General features: G+C 40.0%; 1 protein-coding gene across 1 annotated transcript; it reads right to left on the bottom strand.

Moving 5' to 3' along the window:
* Window positions 1-3,062: 3,062 nt before the first annotated feature.
* On the bottom strand, window positions 3,063-14,869 carry sgpp1b (sphingosine-1-phosphate phosphatase 1b). Its single transcript, XM_053502093.1, has 3 exons — window positions 13,979-14,869; window positions 6,307-6,396; window positions 3,063-3,632 (listed from the first exon to the last, which is right to left on the bottom strand). The coding sequence occupies exons 1-3, from the start codon at window positions 14,579-14,581 to the stop codon at window positions 3,081-3,083; spliced, it is 1,245 nt and encodes a 414-aa protein (XP_053358068.1). The 5' UTR covers window positions 14,582-14,869; the 3' UTR covers window positions 3,063-3,080.
* Window positions 14,870-22,082: the final 7,213 nt, after the last annotated feature.

Raw genomic sequence — 22,082 nt, 5'->3', positions numbered from 1 at the left:
ATTCTGATCTAGTCAAAACAATAGCAGTTAAACAGAAAAAAAGCATTATAACATTCAGGCCTAACTTAACACTGCGTTATGATCAGGGTGTTAGTTACAATCCGGACACTGTGCACTAGGGGGCGCACTACATGGAAGCTCTTCCGCTTATCAGCAAGTGAAATTAGGACACTTTCTTTTATGCACAAACACATCAGCTATGATGTCACAAATGACAAGAGTAAATTGTAGACTACACACACATACACACACACAGGTTCTTTGATTCAGACACTTCAACATGGATCTCTCTCTACATTTCAGGATCCGGTGTTACAGTAGATATGTGCTACAGGGAAAAGGAATAAGGATAAATTCTCCCAGTCGTACTTATAGTGCACTATTTTTGTCGTATATTTGTTTTGTTTAATTAACATGCATAGTCGTATATATTGTACGCTAAAGCCCTGAACGTTTTCAGCTCATGACTTAAGACAGGAAGTGGATCATTATTGCTGCCGTGGGATGTGCGATGAAATTTTAGAAAAGTCACTATACAGTAAAGGCACAGGGGAATCAAGAATGATCTGGTTTAAATCCCAGCTTTTTGCAAAGCTCGTCTCCCAATTGTCAAATTCTCATCCGAGCGCGACCCTCATCGGGCGACCGCTTCCAACTGGGAAAGGGTTAAAGGCAAGTCAGACACCTGAAGCATTTTACTCCCAGCTGCATCACAATGCGGGCCCACAAACAAACTCACACACTGAGACACACGTGATCATGTGTCAGGATTTAAACCTCTCTTCATCTATGCACGCAGAAATTAACAGACTGCAAAAGAAACACCAGTTCTAAACTAAACGTTGTTTTTCTTCAGACTTACTGATGAGAACGTAGGGGCGGAGTGGATATATGGCTAATCTGCTGTTTTTATTTCACCATCGCTTTCATATTAAGAGGAATTAACACATCTAGATCTAATAAGCTTGTGATTACTGGATCTGAGCAAAGTTATATATAGTTATATTATATCAAGTTATAATCTGAAAAACAGACCGTGCTGAAGTTATGTGTGGAACTCCTGACATCATCGTATTTCCTGATCAACTTGATTTAGACGCCAGGCTATGACAGCTACTTTAAGTCAGAGACTTTAAGTCATTCTGCATATACTCTAAAAATGACAGAGATCTCAAAGGAGACCGACAATGCACAGGGCGATTGTGTTCACACTGATCAAAATAAACCAGACTTTGGAGTCGAGTGTTCTCAGAAACAATCCCATGGCCCTAATTTTAAAAAGGCATTTAAGGGCACAAAAAGAGAAAGATTTTGTGAGGCTTTTTTTTCCTTTCTCAATTAAACCAGATTCTTTAAATATGAATGAATTGGTTCAGGGCGTCCAGGTTGTTTTGTTGAGTCTCCTGATTACGTCTCCAACAATGTGCCGAGCCTAAACTCATAAACTAAAAGCACACACACTAAAACACAGCCTGCATATTTACACACGCCGGAGACAAACAAGCATTTTGGATGTACGCAAATTAGGTACGATGCAATATCACCTAATTAGCCGACTCGTCTGATCACTCCCACAGCGCTTTCTTTACATTTTATCCAAAGCGACTTAAGTCTGAGTCCGAATCGCGGGCTACGCCTTGACGGTGCTAGGACTCAAACTTATTTACAAATCATTAAATAATCATTAAAATAATAAAGCGACCCCTTCCTACCTCACGGTTAGGTTAAATCGCAGTTAGGTGCCAAAACTCCGCTATGACACTAAATCCTACATAAAAATTGTAAAAACAAAGTAGCCGAATAGGCCACATCCTCAAGTGACAATGGTACGCTAGGTACTGTCTCACACACACACACACAAAGAGATAAAACAAAAAAAAAAGCCTGACGATGACGTAGTGCACGCGGACTCAGGAGCAGAGGAAACAGGGAAACAGTGCATTTCTTATTAAAATAGTACCACAAACATAAAGGTCTAAAACAGCAGACTTACACAGTAGACGAGCTTTTTTTTTTTGTTTTGTTTGTATCACGTATTACAAAAAAAAAAAAAAGGAGCAGGAGAAAGGCTGGCTATCAGAAAGCGACCACAGATCAGTTAGAGCTGATTGTCCAAATGCGACAGTAAATTCGAGGTGCGGGTGGACGCCTTTCTGACCCGAGCTACGTAAACAAACGCGACGTGTGCTTTAAATCTGCACAACAGGTTTGCAGATCTTGGGGAAAATTCTGTTGCGGTGCATGTGAGGACGGTTAACAAATCAAGCACGAGGCGACGGGAGGGAAACCCATCAGGAGGCTTTCAGGAGGAAGTCGAAAGCAGGAAGTAAAACTAATGTCAGGGGAAAAAAAACAAAAAAAAAACAAAAAGGGAAAGAAACAAAAAACACGTGTTCGCTTTCTCCCAATGAGTTTGTTTCGGTTCTGAAATTCTAAAGTTTTTTTTTTTTATTCATATTAATAAGCAAAGGGAATGCTTAAACTGTGTGCACAAATCAACCCTGAATTATTGCTATTATTTAGCATTAGAAAGTGGTTTAATCACTAAAGTCCTAAACAAAAAAATTGGAGAAGCATGACCTCCAAGTGTCCATGACTAGATGCCACATCTAAAGTCTCCACAGGTTTGTCTTTTCTGATCAGATTTGCCCGGTCCAGGGTTCAGTCAGTGGTTAGAAATATTTCAGTCAAATAAAACAAATAAACAAACAGACAAAAAAAAAAACCCATCATGGAATCTTATTTAGGTGAAGAAAAAAATCTTCAAGTGTCCAAGGTGCTGCTGATGTACTGAAAAGTCTGGGAACGTGCATTCACAGGGTTCGGTTTAAAAAACAAACAAACAACAAAAAATATATAATAATAATAATATGTGCCTTTTCGCCATGTGCATTAGAAACTGAAGCTACATCAATGTATAAACCCTGAACATATGACCTGCTTTTAGAAAAATATATGAAGTAGCTGTGGATGTGGAGGTTTAATGGTAAACTCTTTTCTTTCTCAAATCAATTTGTTAGATATTTTTTTTTTTTTGGTCTCAGATGCGCTACACCTCCAGCTCTACCTGATCAGCCTGATCAGGACAAGCCAATGCAGCTGAAGATAAAGGGTACGAGGAAGAAAGCGCTGAAGCCTACAGTCCAGTAGACGATGTACCGATATGGAAGCTCGACCTGCATGTGCTGTCTGGCTTTCCGGACGTCGTGGCTCGGGACCCCGACGGCACGGCACACCAGCGGGATCGTGAGGGCCTTCATCGCCGCCCTCGTGACGATCAGCATCACCACGCCCAGGACGAACCGGAGCACGCTCCACCCGAAGAGGCCCAGGCTGAGCGGCGGAGGCTGCATGGGCAACATGGAGGCGGGAGGATCGACGATCAGGCCCAGCTGGTGGTTGAGGTGAGACGACACGGCGATGCCGGCGCCCGTCCCCAGGATTTGAGCGGTGTCACCGCGGGACGTGCTCCATGTGTCCAGGGTGAAGGAGAAAAGCCCTAAGATGGCGTGCAGTGACACAACGAGGACGGGGGCGTATCTGGAGGACAGGGTGAATGCGTCGATAGCTTCCAGGGCGGGACTGAAGACGGCCAGGATGAGCAGGCTGAACAGGAATCCGACGATCACGTCCTGGGGGGACGAAAAAATATAAAACACAAATGTAAATATCAGACAAAGATAACAGACTATAGGGTTAAAAGTCTGTGACCATCAAACGAACAATGCAGGAAGCACACGACTTCCTCTGTTCCTGCATGCACAAAGCGAGACAGGGTGTGTTAAACAACTCGAATGTCCTGTGTGACATCACCCCAGACGTCAGCAGCCGATTGAACACAAATCCGAAATCCTATTAAATCTGTCATAACTGTTCAGAAAGGATGTGTGGGAGGCCAGGGGTGCACAAACTTCTGGATCTATAGTGTAATATTAACCAGTATAGAGACGATATGGTTCAGTCGCAGCAGCCTAAATGCTGAGGTTGATATTTAAAGCGGATTATATGATGATTATAGCAGATATTTATGGCTTTGACCTTTAAAGGCTTGACGATACTTGAGCTGATTGTACCTGACTGATTTAAAGGTCACCTTTGCTCTCAATTTCACATGCGACCTGAACTTTAGTCCATAAAAGTTTAAGATTAGGGGAAAGTAAATACAATTGATTTGGAGAAACCAGAATTTGTAGTGTCTGAACAGAAACTGATTACAGGCAAACAAATAAATAAAATTCCAATAAAAGTTGCAAAAATCATGACACAGCTTTTTTACAAGCGCTCTTTAAACCATCATTCATTAACCAGACAGATGTCTCCTTTCACGGCATATTAATAACGAAACATCATGCTCAAACAGTGTGTTCTTTATGTAACCTGAAGAAGCATGTGTGTTTGTATGTTTGTGTGTGCGTGTGTGTGTGTGTGTGTGTGTGTGTGTGTGTGTGTGTGCACACGTGTTCAGTGAGTACCCTGAGTATCAGGTATTTTTGAAAGCTGACCCGAAGCTGCTTGTGGTTTCTCAGGTCAGATTATCCTGTGGTGAATAATTGACGATCGACATGACATGTGAGTCAATCATTCTTTTTTCTATGCGATTACGTGAAAAACAAACAGTAAACACATTTTCGATAAAATTAACTGGAGCACAAAGTACACTGAGCGCGGTGATGTTAGACTCATAAACGAGGTGATTATATAGCTATTTATTTACTTATCGATATAATGATAAGGAGCCGCTTTGAGATTTACAATACAATAGTACTGATCGATGTAAACTGATTCAACATTTCTCCATGCAACAGATAATCTAAGAAGAGTTTGACAAACAATAAACAAACACGTAAATGAAACTAATTTCATACACTACCTGGCCCAAAAAACAAACAAACAGTCAAATTATTGTCCGGTATCAAGCAAACATAACAACTAAAGAGATGTGAAATGACTAAAACTGGGTCCAGCACATTATTAAAACCACACACACAATTTGATGAGAACTCACAGGATTGGGACTAAACAGCTGTGTGTCTATAAGAAAACCACTTGTTAATGAGACTCATCAGAAGAAAAAAAGACTGTGATGGAAAAAGGTCATGTGACCTGATGAGTCCAGACTGACCCTACTCCAGAGTGATGGGCGTGTCAGGGTAAGAAAGGAAGCGCATGAAGCGATGCATAGTGCTGGAGACAGTGTTATGATCTGGGGTTGATCAGTTACTCAGGTCGAGACTCAATAACGTTATGGGGCAATAAAATGAAGTCAGCTGACCACCTGAATGTACTGAATCACCAGAGGATCACATCTATGGAGGTTTTTTCCCCCTGATTGAACGGCCGCATTCCAGGACTCAGACAGAATCATTTTCACGCATATACCCGACACCAGGTAAACCAGGTACATGTGACTGAATGGAATTTTAAAGTGAACAACTTTTTTTTTTTTTTTGGCCAGACAGGATATATCCCTAGCATTGTGTAAACAGGTTCCCATGTGTAATTACATAAATAAAAAAAAACTTAAAAACAAGTAAACCAACAAATAGAAAAAAAAAATTAGAAAATGATTTTATACATGTCCCTTGTATTATGTAAACAGGTTGCCATGTGTAGGAATACTACAAATTAAATAACAATTTCTAGATATACATAAATAAAAATAAAATGATGAAACAAACAAACAAACAAACAAATAAATAATAACTTTTTGCCATATCCAAGAATAATACAAATTAAATAAAAGAAAGATGAAAAAAAAGATCAAATTAAAAAAAGAATTAAAAAGAAAACCAACCAATTAAAGTAATTAATAAATAATTTTATAGATATTACTTTTATTATGTAAATGGGTTGCCATGTGCCAAAATACTACAAATTAAAATAAATTAAATTGAGGAAGGATAAAATTGTAAAAAAAAAAAAAATATATATATATATATATATATATATATATATATATATAAAAACCAAACAAAAACAGATTAAAATTACAACTGAAAAAATCTTTCAGTGATTTTAAAAAACAAAAAATAATGTAACCTTCAGAAAAAAACTTAACAGTCAATGACTAACATTATTAAAATATATTATGTTATTATATATTTTTATAATAACATAATATAGTTTAAGTCTGTTACATAAAACAGCTGATTTTTTTAAATTAAAATATTACTAATGCAGGCTTAAATTTTTTTTAATCATTTAATTTTACACTGATGTTTGTTTTGCTTCACTTCACTTTGTAAAGACTTCAGATATACAGTATATAAATGTGACTGTGTGTCGATGCATTTTTTTTTGGCTTACCAGGATGGAGTGCATGCCCATGTAGACGCGGCTCACACACACCAGCAGACTCCAGGTCAAAGCCAGGGCGAGTCCAGGAAGGAACGGGTACTGGCGGAGAAACGAACATGGGAGTTCACTGACATTATTTTTACAACAGTCAAAAACAACACAGCATAATTTACAAAGTTAAACATAATGAAGACATGCATGCTGTTAAAATTCTGTTTGGTCAGGTGGATTAAACTGAGGTGGATAAAAGCAGCGTGGGTTTGTGTTAATGCGCTCGATTGGACACGTTATCGTTTCCATAGTAACTGTAATGTAAGGAGACATTTACATGATGTGCATGGAGTCTCCGGAGACAGGAGCATGTTGTGTGGAGGTACGACACGACGAGGCATCTAAAGTGATATAAAGTGTGACATCATTCTCTAATGTTGTTATCAAATTGGCTTGGCGTTAAAAAGCGCAATAAAATGCCTCGGCGCGTTCCATCTGCAGTAATGCCACCTGATCAGACCATGATGATGCTGCAGTAACGACACCTAATAAGACGATGATGATGCTGCAGTAAAGCCACCTGATCAGACCATGACGGCACTGACATTTTCCTTTAACACCTGACCTTCACACCTTTGTTTTATTAATGCATAAGTAATAACGAGTATCTTCTTACTTTTTTAGCCCTAATTACACTAGCTAAGAAACTGTCACGAGGCTTGTGCATGTGTGTGCGTGTGTGTAAACGAAAGCTTGCACTCTCCCGTGAGCCCAAGAAAAAAGCAGGAGGTGGAAAGGCGCGCGCTCTCAGAGGGTTGCTAGCGCTAGTTCACTGATCTCAGCAGGATCTTCTCGCTCGCACATCGTACGTGTTCGTGTTTGCGTTTTCGGGTCACGGTGACTTTTTTTTTCCACGGGGAACACGTCAGCTAGAAGCATGACTCAATGCTTTCAGAGGCTATATCTCACTCACGCTTGACATCTGACACACACACACTGTGCCAAACGGTTTAAATGACAGTTTAATGGTGAGTGTGTGAGAGAGTATGATAACGCTGGAATAAAAAAAAAAAGTCAGCATATCTGTCGTAAGTGAACATGCAGCATTACACTACAACTGCTACCGTCTGAGGCGTTCTCGAATCTGATTGGTTGGAAGCAGCACACTTTTCTCTCTCTCTCTCTCTCTCTCTCTCTCTTTCACCTCACAACCTGATTTTTTCTTTTTTTTTTGGTCTTTCTGACTTTAATAATGAGTTTAATAAAACACTGTTTCTAGCTGACACACTGCTGTACCTTATAGAGATGGGAAAAAAATTTGATAATGTTTCGTGATTCTTTTGTCCAAAATCGATTTTTCAAAAATTTGTCATTTAAATTTGTTTGCCTTTAAGCTGGTAAAATGTTGCAATTCTTTAGAATTGTAACAAAAAAAATCCCAGATTTATGAAATGATCTATTTTATAAGTCCCGGTCTGGGAGCACTTTCATAGGTTGAATTTGTTCGTAAGTCAGACAAAGCCTTTGACACAACAGCGGGGTCACAGTGGACCTCGTTTAAAAGGTACTCGGGAAAACGGGGGTCGGGAGAGACAACACACAGACACACACACACACACAATATATAACGGACATTTTATACATTCACTTACACACTGACAATATTGTATATAATTGTAAATATTGGTATCTGGTGCACTGTTTGTAGAACCACGGTCCGTTCGTATCTGCGGAAATTCGTAACCCGAATGTTCGTAAGTCGGGGACTACCTGTATTTATAAAATGGCGATACTAACATGATCGCAATGCGTACCGAATTGTCTGGTCCCTGGCGAGTCCCGTCTCTAGTAGGTCTTGTGTAAAATGTTAAATGTGGCTATAAACCAATTAAAAATCATTCTCGTTTAAATGTGTTTGAGGTGCAAGTGGAATAAAACCCTTTCAAAAAAAAAAAAAAAAAAAATCGACAGTAACGCCGTCTGCGCTTTATTGATGATTAATTTCCTCTAACGCAGTAACACTTAGTGATACGACTGGATAGTAACCGTAAAGGGGACACTTTTACAAAAAACACACGTTCAATCAGCGGTCTATTTTGCAGCAATCGGCGAAATTAACAAAATAAAAAGAACACAACAAACAGCTCGCGGTTACACACACCATCAGCACTTCTCCTCTGTTATTCCTCTATCTCTCTTTTGTGTGTGTGTGAAAGAAAAGAAGAATTAATTGCAGAGCTTGTAAGCTATGTGTGTGTGTTGTGGAATATATCCAGAAAAGAAGAAAGCTGCAGCTGCTGTACCTTTACCTGCGTGTGTGTGTGTGTGTGTGTGAGAGAGAGAGAGAGAAAGAGAGAGCAAGATGACACCAGAGTAGGAAGTAAACCCCTCATGTCAGAGCGTTTGATTTTAACCTCCAGGTCAGGTTTTGTGTCTCAGCCTGTAACCTGATGAGACACGAACCGCATGAGGGTTTTTTTTTCCTTCCCCTGAACGATGTTCCGGCGCGCTCGTGTTACCCACAATACAACGCGGCTGAAAAGGAGCTCCTGCGCTTGTTTCATCTTGTTTTGTGTCTCTCTGAAGAAGAGAAGAGAGAAAAAGATTTGCGTGCGACTGAGACGGAATGTAATAAGCTGTGTAAGGAAGCTGTGCTCGTGCATACATGTGTGTGTGTGTGTGTGTGTGTGTGTGAGATGGTGAACCCCTCCTCTGCTTGAGCAACAGGCCACAGGAACATGCTTGAATAAGTCTGAGAAGACCATCTCCATAATAGGAATTAGTCTCTCCGTCCCTCTCTCTCTCTTTCTCACACACACACACTCGGTCTCCTCCCCTATTTTATATCATATCACTGGGAAGTGATATTAAGAGGCAGAAAAGGAAGATGAAAGAAGGAAGAAGCGATAAAAGAAAAAAAGAGCGTAACAAATAACAAAATAAAGGAACTAGAGACATTAACACGTAGAGACAGAAAAAGGAACAATAAGGAACGGTTCGTGTCTCATCAGAAAAGATGAAAGAGAGAGAATGATAAAGAACATGTGAGAATGAAAAGAAAGTGCAGGAGGAAGTGAGAGAGACGAAGAGAAGAGAAAGACTGAGATTGAAAAGGAGAGAGAGAGTAAGAGAAAAATAAACAAAACTAAGAGAGAGAGAGAGAAAAGAGAAGAGAGACTTATTAAGAGTATGAAATAGATGAAATGAAAGAAATGAAGGACGAGTGAAATGGAATGAATTAAGGAAGGAGCAAAGCATGTAAGAAAGAGTGAAAGATCAAGAAAGGATATAAGAAAAGAAACGAGAGAATGACACTGAAAAAGGAGAGAAAGAACGAGACAAGAGGTGAGTGAGAGCAAAAAAAAGGAAAGTGGACAAAGAGGGAGAGAGAGAGAGGTAATGAGAAAAAGAGAAAAACAGAGAATGTGAGAGAGAATGTGTGAGAGAGAGAGAATGTGAGCCTGAACCAGTTTATCAGGAACAGCAGAGCCTCGTATCTCTCTTTGTGCTGATAAGTAACAAGTCACTGAGGGGAAACACTAATCACAGTCGTGGTAATTAGGAGCCACACACACACACACACAGATGTTGAACACAACTCTTACAGCCCCATGTGTACAGTTCCTGTGAGTATAAAAGTTAAAAGTACTGGTTCGGACCCCAAACCTACGAAGAGTCGTCACAGCTCCGCCCCCTCTCCGACGCAGAACCGCATTCCCGCCTCAGCGTCACTCGGGATTAGACACAAAAATCCAGACAAACAAACAGCGGCTTTATGGTGAGCTTTTACAAAACCTACAATCAGACCCGGGCGAGATGTGTTTCTGACGAAACAAAGCGTCTCTGTTCTGCTTTGTTCGAATGCGGGCGTTATGTTCTGCTTCGCTGTTGTTGCTTAAGGAACGAACATTGTACTAGAACAAGCGCAGCAGAGATTTGAGCTGTTACTATGGAAACGATAAAGCATTAGAACAAGCACACCTGCAATTTAAGCAGTTGGAAACGATAACGCATTACAACAAAAAAAAACCCCAGATGCTAGAGAAACGATGACGTATTAGAACAAGCGCACCTGCAATTTGAGCTGTTGCTGTAGAAACGATAACTGCGGTTTGAACTGCTGCTATGGAAACAATTTTGGATTAGTACACCTATGTTTCTAGTGGTTGCTATAGATACAATAACGTATATGAACGAGCGCACCTGCGATCTGATCTGTTGCTATAGAAACAATAATGTATAAGAACGAGCGCACCTGCGATTTGAGCTGTTGCTATAGAAACAATATTGGTTTACAACAAACGCACATGTGATTCACGCTGTTGCTACAAAAAGTAATGCAGTAGAACAAGCGTACCTGTGTAACGAGCTGTTGATATAGAAATTATGACTTTTTTTAAATGGTTTGAGCGGTTGCTATAGAAACGATAACTTATTAGAACAAGTACACCTGCGATTCGAGCTGTTGTTATAGAAACAATAACTTATTAGAACAACTGCACCTGCGATTTGATTACCGTAACTGCTAATAAAGTATGGTTGATTTATATAAACATGTTGTTTGGTAAGAAGGTTAACCTGTACAACATTAATGTTGATTTAGATTCAACTTATTATTATTAAATTAAATTATAACTTAATTTAGATTTAACTTTAAGACAAATTGGAAAAGTGTGAAACGTCGACACATAGCCGGCGTACTCCCCTACCAGAGTGTTTACCTGCACCTGAACGCTTTCTAAGAAATTGGCAAAAACGAAATCTTTTTAAAGACTGTTTTGTCTTCGTGAATGAACTCCTGAACTCAGTGACTCGGCTAATACACCATTTGAAAGAGCGCCTTTCAAATGCTAACTCCGCCCACAACGACATCGCTGCGCCTCCAGCAGTTTAACACACATGTGAATACGGCAACAGGAACACAATAAAATACAAACAAAACACACTCAATAAAACAGTAGTACCGGATGTCAGAACACTGGAACCGAAACGCTGTTGTTCCTATGGATTTGACAGGTAACGTTAAACACGTTCGGTGTTAAAAACGATCCCTACACGTGGCTTCACGTTCGTGACTCGCTAACGAACCTCAAAAACAAAATCCATAAGATTTGCATCCACCAAGATAAAGATTTACATTCACAAATCGCCATGCGTGTGTGTGTGTGTGTCTTTGTTTTAACTCTCAGCTCGGTGTGGATTCACTCGCTAAGGTGATCGAGTGGGAATTATGAGAGAATGCTCCTCTCTGTGTACTCAAATAATCGACATGACCTTGCTTGCCTTTAAAAAAACTAAAGCTCATAGATAACGAAGATAACGAGTCACACCTCGACCAACTTTCTTTCTTTTTTTTTCTTTTTACGAGCAGTTTGGCGCTAAGACAAACTAAACACTGCTAAAGAGCAGAGAGCTGGAAATATGTGCCCTTGTGAGGGATATCGGCGTCACTTTAAGGCTTCTCGGCTGAAAAACATCTATACCTCTGAGGCAACATGTGCACAAACGCGCCGACTGATGGGCAACCAGGCTTGCATCGGTTAACTTTGATTGGTCAGTCACACATGATCACATGACATCACTGATGATGTTTCCGCTCTCTCGCTCGTCTGGTGTTACTGCACAGCAAGACGTCCTGCTAGAACCGGAAATGGAAGGCTTTAATGTTAAACATTAAAACGTGGTTGCCATGACATACCATGTGTTACTAGGGTGTTCCTCTGGTACTCCAGGTGGTTGCTAGTATATTGCAAATAGCTGCTACGTTGTTGCAGTTGTTTTGCGAGTGTTTGCTAGGTTGTTGCATGTGGTATTGCCAGTGGTTTCTAGGTTAATCCTAAGTCATTACTGTGGTATAACAAGTAGTGGCTAGTGTAGGTAGTTGCTAATGGTTTCTAGGTTGCTGTGCTAATTTTGCAAGTCCTTGTTAGGGTGTTGCGGTGGTATTGCAAGTGGTTGCTGGGATGTTCCTAAGTCATTGCGGTGGTTTTGCAAGTGGTTGCTAAGCTGTTCTTGAGTTCCTATGGGATTATAAGTGGTTGCTAGGTTGTTGCAGTGGTTTTGCAAGTGGTTGCTAAGGTGCTGATGTGGTATTGTGAGCGGTTGCTATGGTGTCGCTGTAGTATTGTAAGCAGTTGACAGGGTATACCAAGCTTTGGCCATGCAGTTGGTTGACATGTCCTGCCAGGTGTTGTTAGATGGTTGATAAGGTGTTATTATTAATCAGTTGCTATGGTTTCTCAGGTATGTTATTAGCTACCATATTATAGTTTACTGCCGTTCTAGAGTACAAAGTGTTTTACTATATTTTCTGTAGTGATACAGCCTTTGATACAGTGAACACTGTCTTTATTAAAAACTTGCAGTGTATTTTATATCGGAAACACGATTATCATGAAAATATAAGATGTGCAAAACTCTAATCATTAATTTGTAATAAAGGGAACTAAAGGGAACTAATGAGGCTAAATCACAATCAAGACCCGGGACTATTCCAGTCTGTTCGGTTACAGTGATATTTGAGCATTATTACTCGTCACACTGAACTTCATGCCAGCGACGGAACGCGGGTCCTCCGTGCCTAATTGTACGGTGGAGATCCTCTGACGACGGGTCTGTGATTATGGAAAAAGACGAGTTCTGCAAGTTTCAGTCTTCAGCTTGTTTTAAAATCCATTACTCAGCCAAAACATGGTATTGTTGCTAAAAAATGCCTACACATTTATATTTTTATCAAATAAAAAGATAGACATTTGCTAAATACAATTTTATGCTCTTTTATGTCTGTAACTATTTCATATTCAAATCTTTCAATGATCTTAACTGTCATTCAGATAAACCGTGGACATGAAGAGACAAAAACCTGAATAAGTGTCATATTTTAAAATGCAAATCTGTTAAGATATTGAACCACAAATTTGGTTACAGACACTACAGATTTTTTTGGGCATTTTAAGCTTTTACCAAAAGACAATTTACGCAACAACTCTTCACATGTCGAACACTTCTAGAAGCTTACATCAACTGTAGTATCAATACTCATCAAGAAATCAAGAAATATGCATTATTTGCATTTTGAATGATTATAAATTGAAGCGAGACAGAAGAACGATGACAAATGGCCATTTTTGTCGAAATATGAAATCATCGAAAACAATCAAAACGGCTGAAGTTAGCAATTTGAAATTTTTAGGGAAACGAGATTGGTCATGTCTATGTTGCATAAACTTCAGAAGTAGGTTCTTTAGCACACACTGTATTATATTTCTGTATTATATGTATAACGTTAAAAATAAAATGAGCACCAATACTTTTGGTCGACTGTATTTTTCTAGACTTGTGTAATTTATACGAGCTGAAATCAGCTGACGAATGTGTTTTGTCTGTAGAGTATAAACGCTGTATGAACTCAGTACACACTGAAGAGTGTCAGATCAGTTTTAAAGAGTTGTCACCAATGGACAGAAGATGAAATCTGTTGATGTATGAGTTTTAGGGAGTTTTTAAAATCATATTCTAGGTTTGGTGACGGATGACAAAATAACAAGACACTGCACACAGGTGGTGGACCTGTCCTGTCCTGTCGGTTACCATGTGCTGGACAGAGGGGGTTCCTCCAGGGTCAGGGTCAGGGTTAGGGTTGAGGGTTGAGGGTTAGGGGTCAGGGTTTGAGCCTGACTGGTCCTCTTACCTCCCAGCGGTTGTAGGTGAGCAGGAAGAGCCCGAGCGGCACGGCGGTACCGGACATGGCGTGCGTGGACGGCATGCTGTACTCGGAGTCGTAGAAGACCTCGAGCTTGACGACGGGGGGCGAGGCGGGCCGCGGCCAGCGCAGGAGGTCCTTGGTGCACTGGCCCAGGTACATGACCCAGACCCAGAGCGCGATCAGGCGGCGCGCCACGTACGGGTCGAAGTTCCAGGTGAGGAACGGGAAGAAGCTGATGTAGAAGATCTCGTTGCCGAGTTCGGTGCCGAGCGTGAACACGTAGTACAGGAGGCGGTTCGAGATGACGAACTGGTGTCCCGCGTCTCCCGTCAGAGAGTTCCTGCGCAGCGGCCCGCGCGCGGTCCCGGAGGAGCCGTTAGAGGACGGGCGCGCGTCTCCAGCTCCGTGCGCGGTCCCGTTCACCGCGCCGCCGTTCACGTCCCCCCGGTCCGGTCTCTTCCTCCGGTCTCCGTCCGACTTCGTGAACGTCCCCCGCACACCGCACATCTCCTGAAACCGGGCGACGTGCTGCGGGTCGTGTAACGCCGTCAACAGCCGCGACAGATTCGACCTCAAAGCGCTGCCCATGTTCACCGGCTAGCAACACGGCTAAACGGCTCGGTGTGTGTGGGGGGGTAACGGCTCGCTTCTTCCGCGCTAACCGGCTCGCTTCTGTTCAACCTCGAATATATTTAACTTCCGAGATTCTAACTCACTCCATGGCGTGAAAAAAAAAAAAAAAGTATGATTTTTAGTTCCGAATATGTTTATCACAGCGCCGTGAGATTATTACACAGTAAGTAAAAGCGACGCTAAACAAAAACACCGTTATCTCGCGCGTGCGAGTGGAATATCCGGTTCCTGACAGATCATTCACGTAAAGCGACGAGCGGGAACGAGCACGCACACGCTGTGACGCGCACGTTAACTGGGACGCACAAACAGCCGTCAGACAACAAAACATCAAAAGGGAGCCTCAAATGTGTCTTTTTATTTAATGTCTTTTATTGGTTTGAAATACCTGAAAAATAGTCGGATTTCTTTTAACTGCTACTTTAGTCTTTTGGCAAAAAAAGATTTACACACATTATATATATATATATATATATATACGATATATATAGTAGAATATGACAATCTTTCATTTCAAAAATAAATAAAATGTGTAATATCCTAAATGTATCACTTTGTTGATAGATTTTACACATTCATATTCATTCTTAAACAAAACAATTTCAGCATCACCATACACATGTATATTTATACAAAAACACACTGCAACTATTAACTATTAAAAGCTAATAGTTGACATTGCAAGGCATATATATATATATATATATATATATATATATATATATATATATATAGTGTGTGTGTGTGTAGGATCTTATTTTTTTAAATAAATAAAATATGAAATATCCAAAAGTTAGCACTTTTTTTATCAATTTTACACATTTATATACTCAAACAAAACAATTCCAGCATTACCTTACACATGTACATGTATACAAAAAAAAAAAAAAAAAAAACACATTTCAACTATTAAAAGCCAATAGTCGACATTGCATGGCATTATATGTGTGTATACACACACACACACGCACGTACAGCAAAAGTATTAACCAGGCCTGCACCACTGCTTGTTTTTTTTTTTTTTAATATATAACATTACATTAAATATATATTTAAATATATCTTACTTTTTAAAGATGATCTTGATATGTTAATATGTTAAGGCTGATCATTTAATGTCAGTAGCAGGAGTGCAATTAAACTGTAAAGTATTTAAAAAAAAATACTAACAGTATAAGAACAGCCAGAACTGTACAACAACAAAACTGTATTCATCTTTTAGCTCAATATAAGAGAAATACATGACCAAAATAATTTTACCCTCTTATCTTAATTGAACTTTTAGGCATATTTACTGTCTGAAATCATAAATCTGAAGAGAACTTTGCATGGAATGTAAAAATAAATAATTCATAAAAATAACTACAGGAAATCAAGTTCCATGAATGATTACACATGTGAACAGTAGATGGCGATAGAGCACTACGAGTTATTTCCTGTTCAGTTAGTAAACTAGACAAATTCTTCTCACTTAAGCAGATGCCACACAAGTCCTCACATTGTACTTCATATGTGTGTACAGGTATTACATTAGACGTTTTGCTTGGAAACCGTGGCTCATACAAGCAGAACACTATTCAGCCAACATACTTAACACTTTACCTACAGAGATACAAAGTGCATGGCTTTTTTTTTATCCCTGAAAAAAAAACCTAACCAAAAAAAAAAAAAATCTCAACGTAAAAGTTTTTTAGAGAGGCAGTTAGGCTCGAGGCTTTATTTTTCAGTACAAAAGAAAAGCAAACCCTGATGTTCACAGATGCTTCCTGTAGTCTGTTTCACATGGCGACAATCCCAGCTTCCAAGGCCTTACACTTACTGCACAGACACACACACACACAAACCTCCGTCTCTATCCTATGCCATTCTGGATGCTGGGTTTAAATGCCCGAGTTTATCATGGCAAATTTTAGCAGTTGTCATTAAGAGGATAGAGGAAGATGGAATGTCCATGTTCCGGCGCCACCATGACCTTCAGTCTCTTCCTATCCACGTAAAAAAGCCTCTCTTCTTCCTCCTCTTCCTCTTCTTTCTGTTTTTCTCCATTCCTCGGTCTGTCTCCGTCCCTCTGCCCGTCGTCCGAGTGGATCTTGCGCAGCAGGTTGTTGATGAGAACGGCGCGGCGCAGGAAGGCCTCGGGGTCGTCCAGGAAACGCAGCTTCTGCAGCGACAGGCGCAAAATGCAGCTGCGTTCCTCGCCCAAAATCAGGTGCTGCTCAGGGACGCACAGGCAGAGAAGTCAGGAGAGAGAAAGAAGTAATCAGTTTGGAGGAGGAAGAAGTAAGAAATTAATATCAAGAATACTTAAGAAGTTACTTGAAAGAGAGATGGATAGATGTATTCAGGTAAAGAGAGAGAGAGAGAGAGAGAAACAAATATATGTCACTCTCACTTTTTGTAAATATCCCTGTAGGCTTCCCTGGACATCCTCCTCTTCCGCATACTTCCTCTTAAAATAGGCGACTTTCGACGTTGTTGATCGATAAGGGCGCGCTCACAGGGAAGATCCTGACCTCTGGTGATAAACACAAGGTGTAAGATATGTACGATACATCATGCACGTGTGAGTCTAGAGTGTACACAAGTATAGTCTATAAATATATTCTGGCACCCTCCACTGCAGGGATCAGGCAGTGCCTGATATATACTCCTCATGTTTATGTTATGTTTTGTCACAGCGTCTCTAATGGGAAGTGTGTGTGTTTTCACCAGAGGGTTGTGGGAGTAGTGCGAGCACACACACACATACACACACACCTTTCTAATGACGGACGTGTTCACCTGAGCGTCGCTCCTGTATCTAACACACACACGCCCTCCGAGTGCTGCAATGAAAACAAGAGAGACAGAGAGGTGGTTATTGAACGTTTGATATTTGTAAAGAAAAAAAAATCTCTATTTCTTTTTTTAAACTTAAGAAACCAACATTGCTTAAGCAGTGTCTAGTATTAAGACACCATATGCCATGTATTATAGTTTCTCTGTGCATAAAATGCCTAAAACCTGGAAATCAAGCCTGGGTAAATCATTTTATATAATATTCAAGCAGGACGGGATCAAGCAGGCAGGCGTCGCCTGAGCGGTCTTTTTGACCAGCCGGATCCAGCAGGTTTTGAAGAACAAAGGACTTAATAGTAAATACTGATTATGGTATAGCAATTTCATTGTGGGGGAAAAAATTATTTATACATATGATCCTGATTGTCACCATTTAAAAAATTTGAGAAAGTCATTAAAACATTGAATTCCACTTTTGTCCCAATACTTTTGGCCACCACTGCGAAGTAAAATTAACAATAGTAGCAAATGATTTGACACAATGCGATTTATACACTCTCGAGAGAGATGGGAGAAGCTTCACACACACACACACACACACACACACACACACACACACACATAGCGCCTGTGCGCATAAACGGAAACACATCTGTCAGGATTTATTTTTACTTTTTTTAAAAGGTAAAGTGCAGGTTAATTGTTTTAATTTAACTTTATATTTTGTGTTAATTATTTTTATTTTTATTCTTATAGCTATAGTAATCTTTTTTTTTGGTGGGGGGGGGGGGCGGGCTGTCGAAACAAATAAATTGAGTTTCCATTATTTCTTATAGGAAAATTGAATTTAGTTTACGGGTGTTTTGGAATAGAAGCCCATTTCCGAATACAAATTGTGCTCGTTATCCAAGGTTCCACTGTAATTTCTTTTAGCGCCAAAACCAAAACTTGTTGGCACCTCAGTGTAGTGGAACAATTAAAAAAATAATTCTTTAAAGTTGCAGTGCAGTTTTTTTTATATGGCCAACAAGCAGCTAATGGTCTTACTTGCCTCCCAACACCTCTTTACATTTAGCTTCTAAAGAGTGAGACTTTATATATATATATATATATATATATATATATACAAACAGGTAAAGATGATGGCAGGTGATTTATATATTTGTGATGCTAAATACAGACGAGAGGGGAAAAAAGGTTGCTGCTGAGGTTGTTACATAAACAAATGATTTAGAAATTGTACCTTTAGTCACAGTAAACTTTCCAATTTCTTTAATTTAATCTACCTGAAAACCCACCGAGCACTGGAAGAACATTCAAACAGACCAGACTCTAAAATTTATTTTCTATAGCACTTTATCCTGTATTGAGGGTCGTTACAGGATACCTGGAGCCTATAACAGGAGACTTAGGCAGAATACACCCTGGACAGGGTGTCAATCCATTGCAGGGCACACACATATACACATTTTGGGACCACCAATTATCTGCAGGTCTTTGGACTGTGGGGGGAAACCCACCAAACACAGAGAGAACACGCAAACTCCATGCACACGGACACGGGAATCGAGCCTGGCCGGGAATCGAACCCGGACCCTGGAGGTGTAAGGTGACAGAGCTAACCACTACACCACCGTGCATTATATATTATAATATAGAATAATTAATGAAACAAGGTTAATAATTGGTGAAGAACCTTGGCTTTAAATAATAATAATAGTCTAAGGTAGACTTTTTGCAGTTTTATAATGAAATAAGTTGCTTAGTTTTACTGAACATGCTGCAGAACCAGCCTCTGTCCCTGTAAGGACGTTGTCCCACCTACAGTACTTCAGATATTTTAGTTTCAGTACTTCAGTAATTAATAAAGCAACGTCAGTAAGTCATGTAATATCCCTTCGCTTAAAATGAGGATATTGTCACACCTTCTTCTTTTTTCATGCAGTAAAACTGAGAAGCTTCCTTTTTACTCTTTCAGATATTTTCCCTGTTAGATGGCCAATTTAGTGTTGGAGGTTTCATGGCTACATTTGACCAGCCTGTTGGCCGATCTTCATTGATTGTACATTCCATCAGTAAGAGACGTGTGTGAAGGTTTAATTAGCAGAGTATTAGAACAGTTTTGCTTAAAATTTTGTAATGGACACAACATTATGGGTGACATATCAGAGTTCAAAAGAAGACAAATTGTTGGTGCGTGTCACGCTGGCGCATCTGTGACCAAGATAGCAGGTCTTTGTGATGTATCAAGAGCCACGGTATCCATGGTAATGTCAGTATACCACCAAGAGGGACGAACCACATCCAACAAGAGTAACTGTGGACGCAAGAGAAAGCTGTCTAAAAGGGATGTCCGGGTGCTAACTCAGATTGTATCAGCTCTCTTGTTTCCATTAAAACTGTTCGTCGGGAGCTCCACAGGGTCAATGTACATGGCCGGGCTGAGAAAGTCAAATGTTTGGTCACTCGTGCCAATGCCAAACTTCGGTGTGAGTGAGTCAGGAAACTTTTTCCTCCACCAGCATCACGTAGTGACCTGGCCACTATTTTGCAAAAAGAACGGCTCAAAATTCCTCTGGCCACTGTGCAGGACATGTAAATGTCATTCCCAAGACGAATTGATGCTGTATTGGCCGCAAAAGGAAAAAAAGCCGCATACTTATGAATTATTGTGGTCTAAAAACAGGCGTTATATATATATATATATATATATATACACACACTAGCATTCAAAAGTTTGGGGTCACTTGCAAATTTCTTTGTTTTTGCTTAGTGATTTTTTTTCTACATTCTACAACAATACTGGGGATTTCAAAACTATAAAATAACACATATGGAATTCGGTAATTAGACACAGAGGTCAGCCCTTCTATAATAGTTCTTGCAAGAACAGTATTGTCAAGTGCATTTGCAAAATCTGTCAAGCACCATAATGAAACTGGCTCTCATGAAGGCCATCCCAGGAGGGCGAGACCAAAACCTACCTCTCCCGCAGACGAGAAGTTCATTTAGAGTTATCAGCCTGAAAAATGACCAATTAACAGCACCTCAGATTAGAGGCGTTATAAAGTCTTTACAGAGCAGAAGTAGCAGAGACATCTCAATATCAACTGTTCAAAGAAGATTAATGCATTTTTGAACGCCTTTAGCATTCCTTTACAATGTAATAAGAAATAAAAATCAGAAACCATCATGGAGTTAGAAAGTGACCCCAAACTTTTGAACGGTAGTGTGTGTATATATATATATATATATATATATATATATATATATATAATTCATCATAAATAAACATTCATCATAAACATGTACAATACTACTACTACTACTACTACTACTACTAATAATAATAATAAACCCTAAGACTTTTACACAGTACTGTATGTTTGCATTAGAGGAGGTAATATGTTGCAGTTCCTCTACGATCCTGCAGGTGGTGCTCCCTAAACTATTCACCCAGTACAGCATCATATATGGTAAAAGCCAATTATTTGCTGTTTTTCATTGGGAATTGTAACAAAATCTGAAGAAAAAAAAAACATTGATAATATTGATAATATAATATCTGGAATATAATAATTATTATTATTTTAGTATTATAAAAAATAATACTACAAAAAAGTATAAAATTGTGAAACCATTTAGAATCGCAATTCAAATCGAATCGGTTTCTGTGATCATATCGAATTGTAAGGTCTCTGGTGATTCCCATCCTATTAATTATATCAATTAAATAATAAAACCACACACCTACCTAACAGAAAAACAAATTTTACTAACAGGTGACAAAAATGTGTGTGTGTGTGTGTGTGTGTGTGTGGAGGGGGTGCGTGCAATAGACTTTTAAGCACAAATAGTAATTACGAATGCAATAAGGATGGATATTGTTTTTCATATGTAACATCACTTTTTGACATTTGCATGCATGAAACACGTCCACGAGCGCAGCGCGTGCAGAGTCAGAACTGAGAAGTGTCAGAAATAAGCGCAGGATTTAAACACTGATGAACAGATCAAGTGTAAAAGATGTAAAAGGTCTCAGCACACACTCAGGCTTACCATTGTTGATAAAGATGCTGGAGATAAATAAAGCACCGGGTCTCAGCAGAGATCTCTCTCTCTCTCTCACACACACACACACACACACCTCTCGTGGCTCACTGGGTCATTATTACGAAAAATAAAAAAGTCCCGGATGTTCACGATTTAAAACCCCGCTCCTGTCTGCACGCTGCTGCTGTCTACGCCTCCGCGCGCGCGCGTGTGTGTGTGAGTGTGTGTGTGTGAGTAAGTGGGTGATGATCTCTTTTTAAATAAAACTCGATCTTTATATATTTAAAAAAAAAAAAAAAAATCCCTCAGATCTCCGTGTTTTCCAGCGCACACTGAGGGCACGCGCCCCTCGCTGCCTCCTGATTGGCTCTCACCGGAACAGCTGTTTTCTCCGTCGCTTAGCAACGAGTCGCCGGGCAGCGATGACGTCACACGCCAGGCTCCGGTTTCTTTTTCGCGGCTCTCTCACGTGCTGCTGCTGCTGCTGCTGCTAGGCTTCATACATCCGCCCACTTCCCAAAACACACACGTACACACACACACACACGTACACGCATAGACACACACCTACACACACACACACCGATGAATAGACATACACACACACACACACGTGCACTTGCAG

Source organism: Clarias gariepinus, chromosome 8 (genome assembly GCF_024256425.1).
Source record: "Clarias gariepinus isolate MV-2021 ecotype Netherlands chromosome 8, CGAR_prim_01v2, whole genome shotgun sequence".
NCBI lineage: Eukaryota > Metazoa > Chordata > Actinopteri > Siluriformes > Clariidae > Clarias > Clarias gariepinus.
Note: the sequence above shows the minus strand (reverse complement) of the source record. Positions and strands in the feature narration are given on the sequence as shown.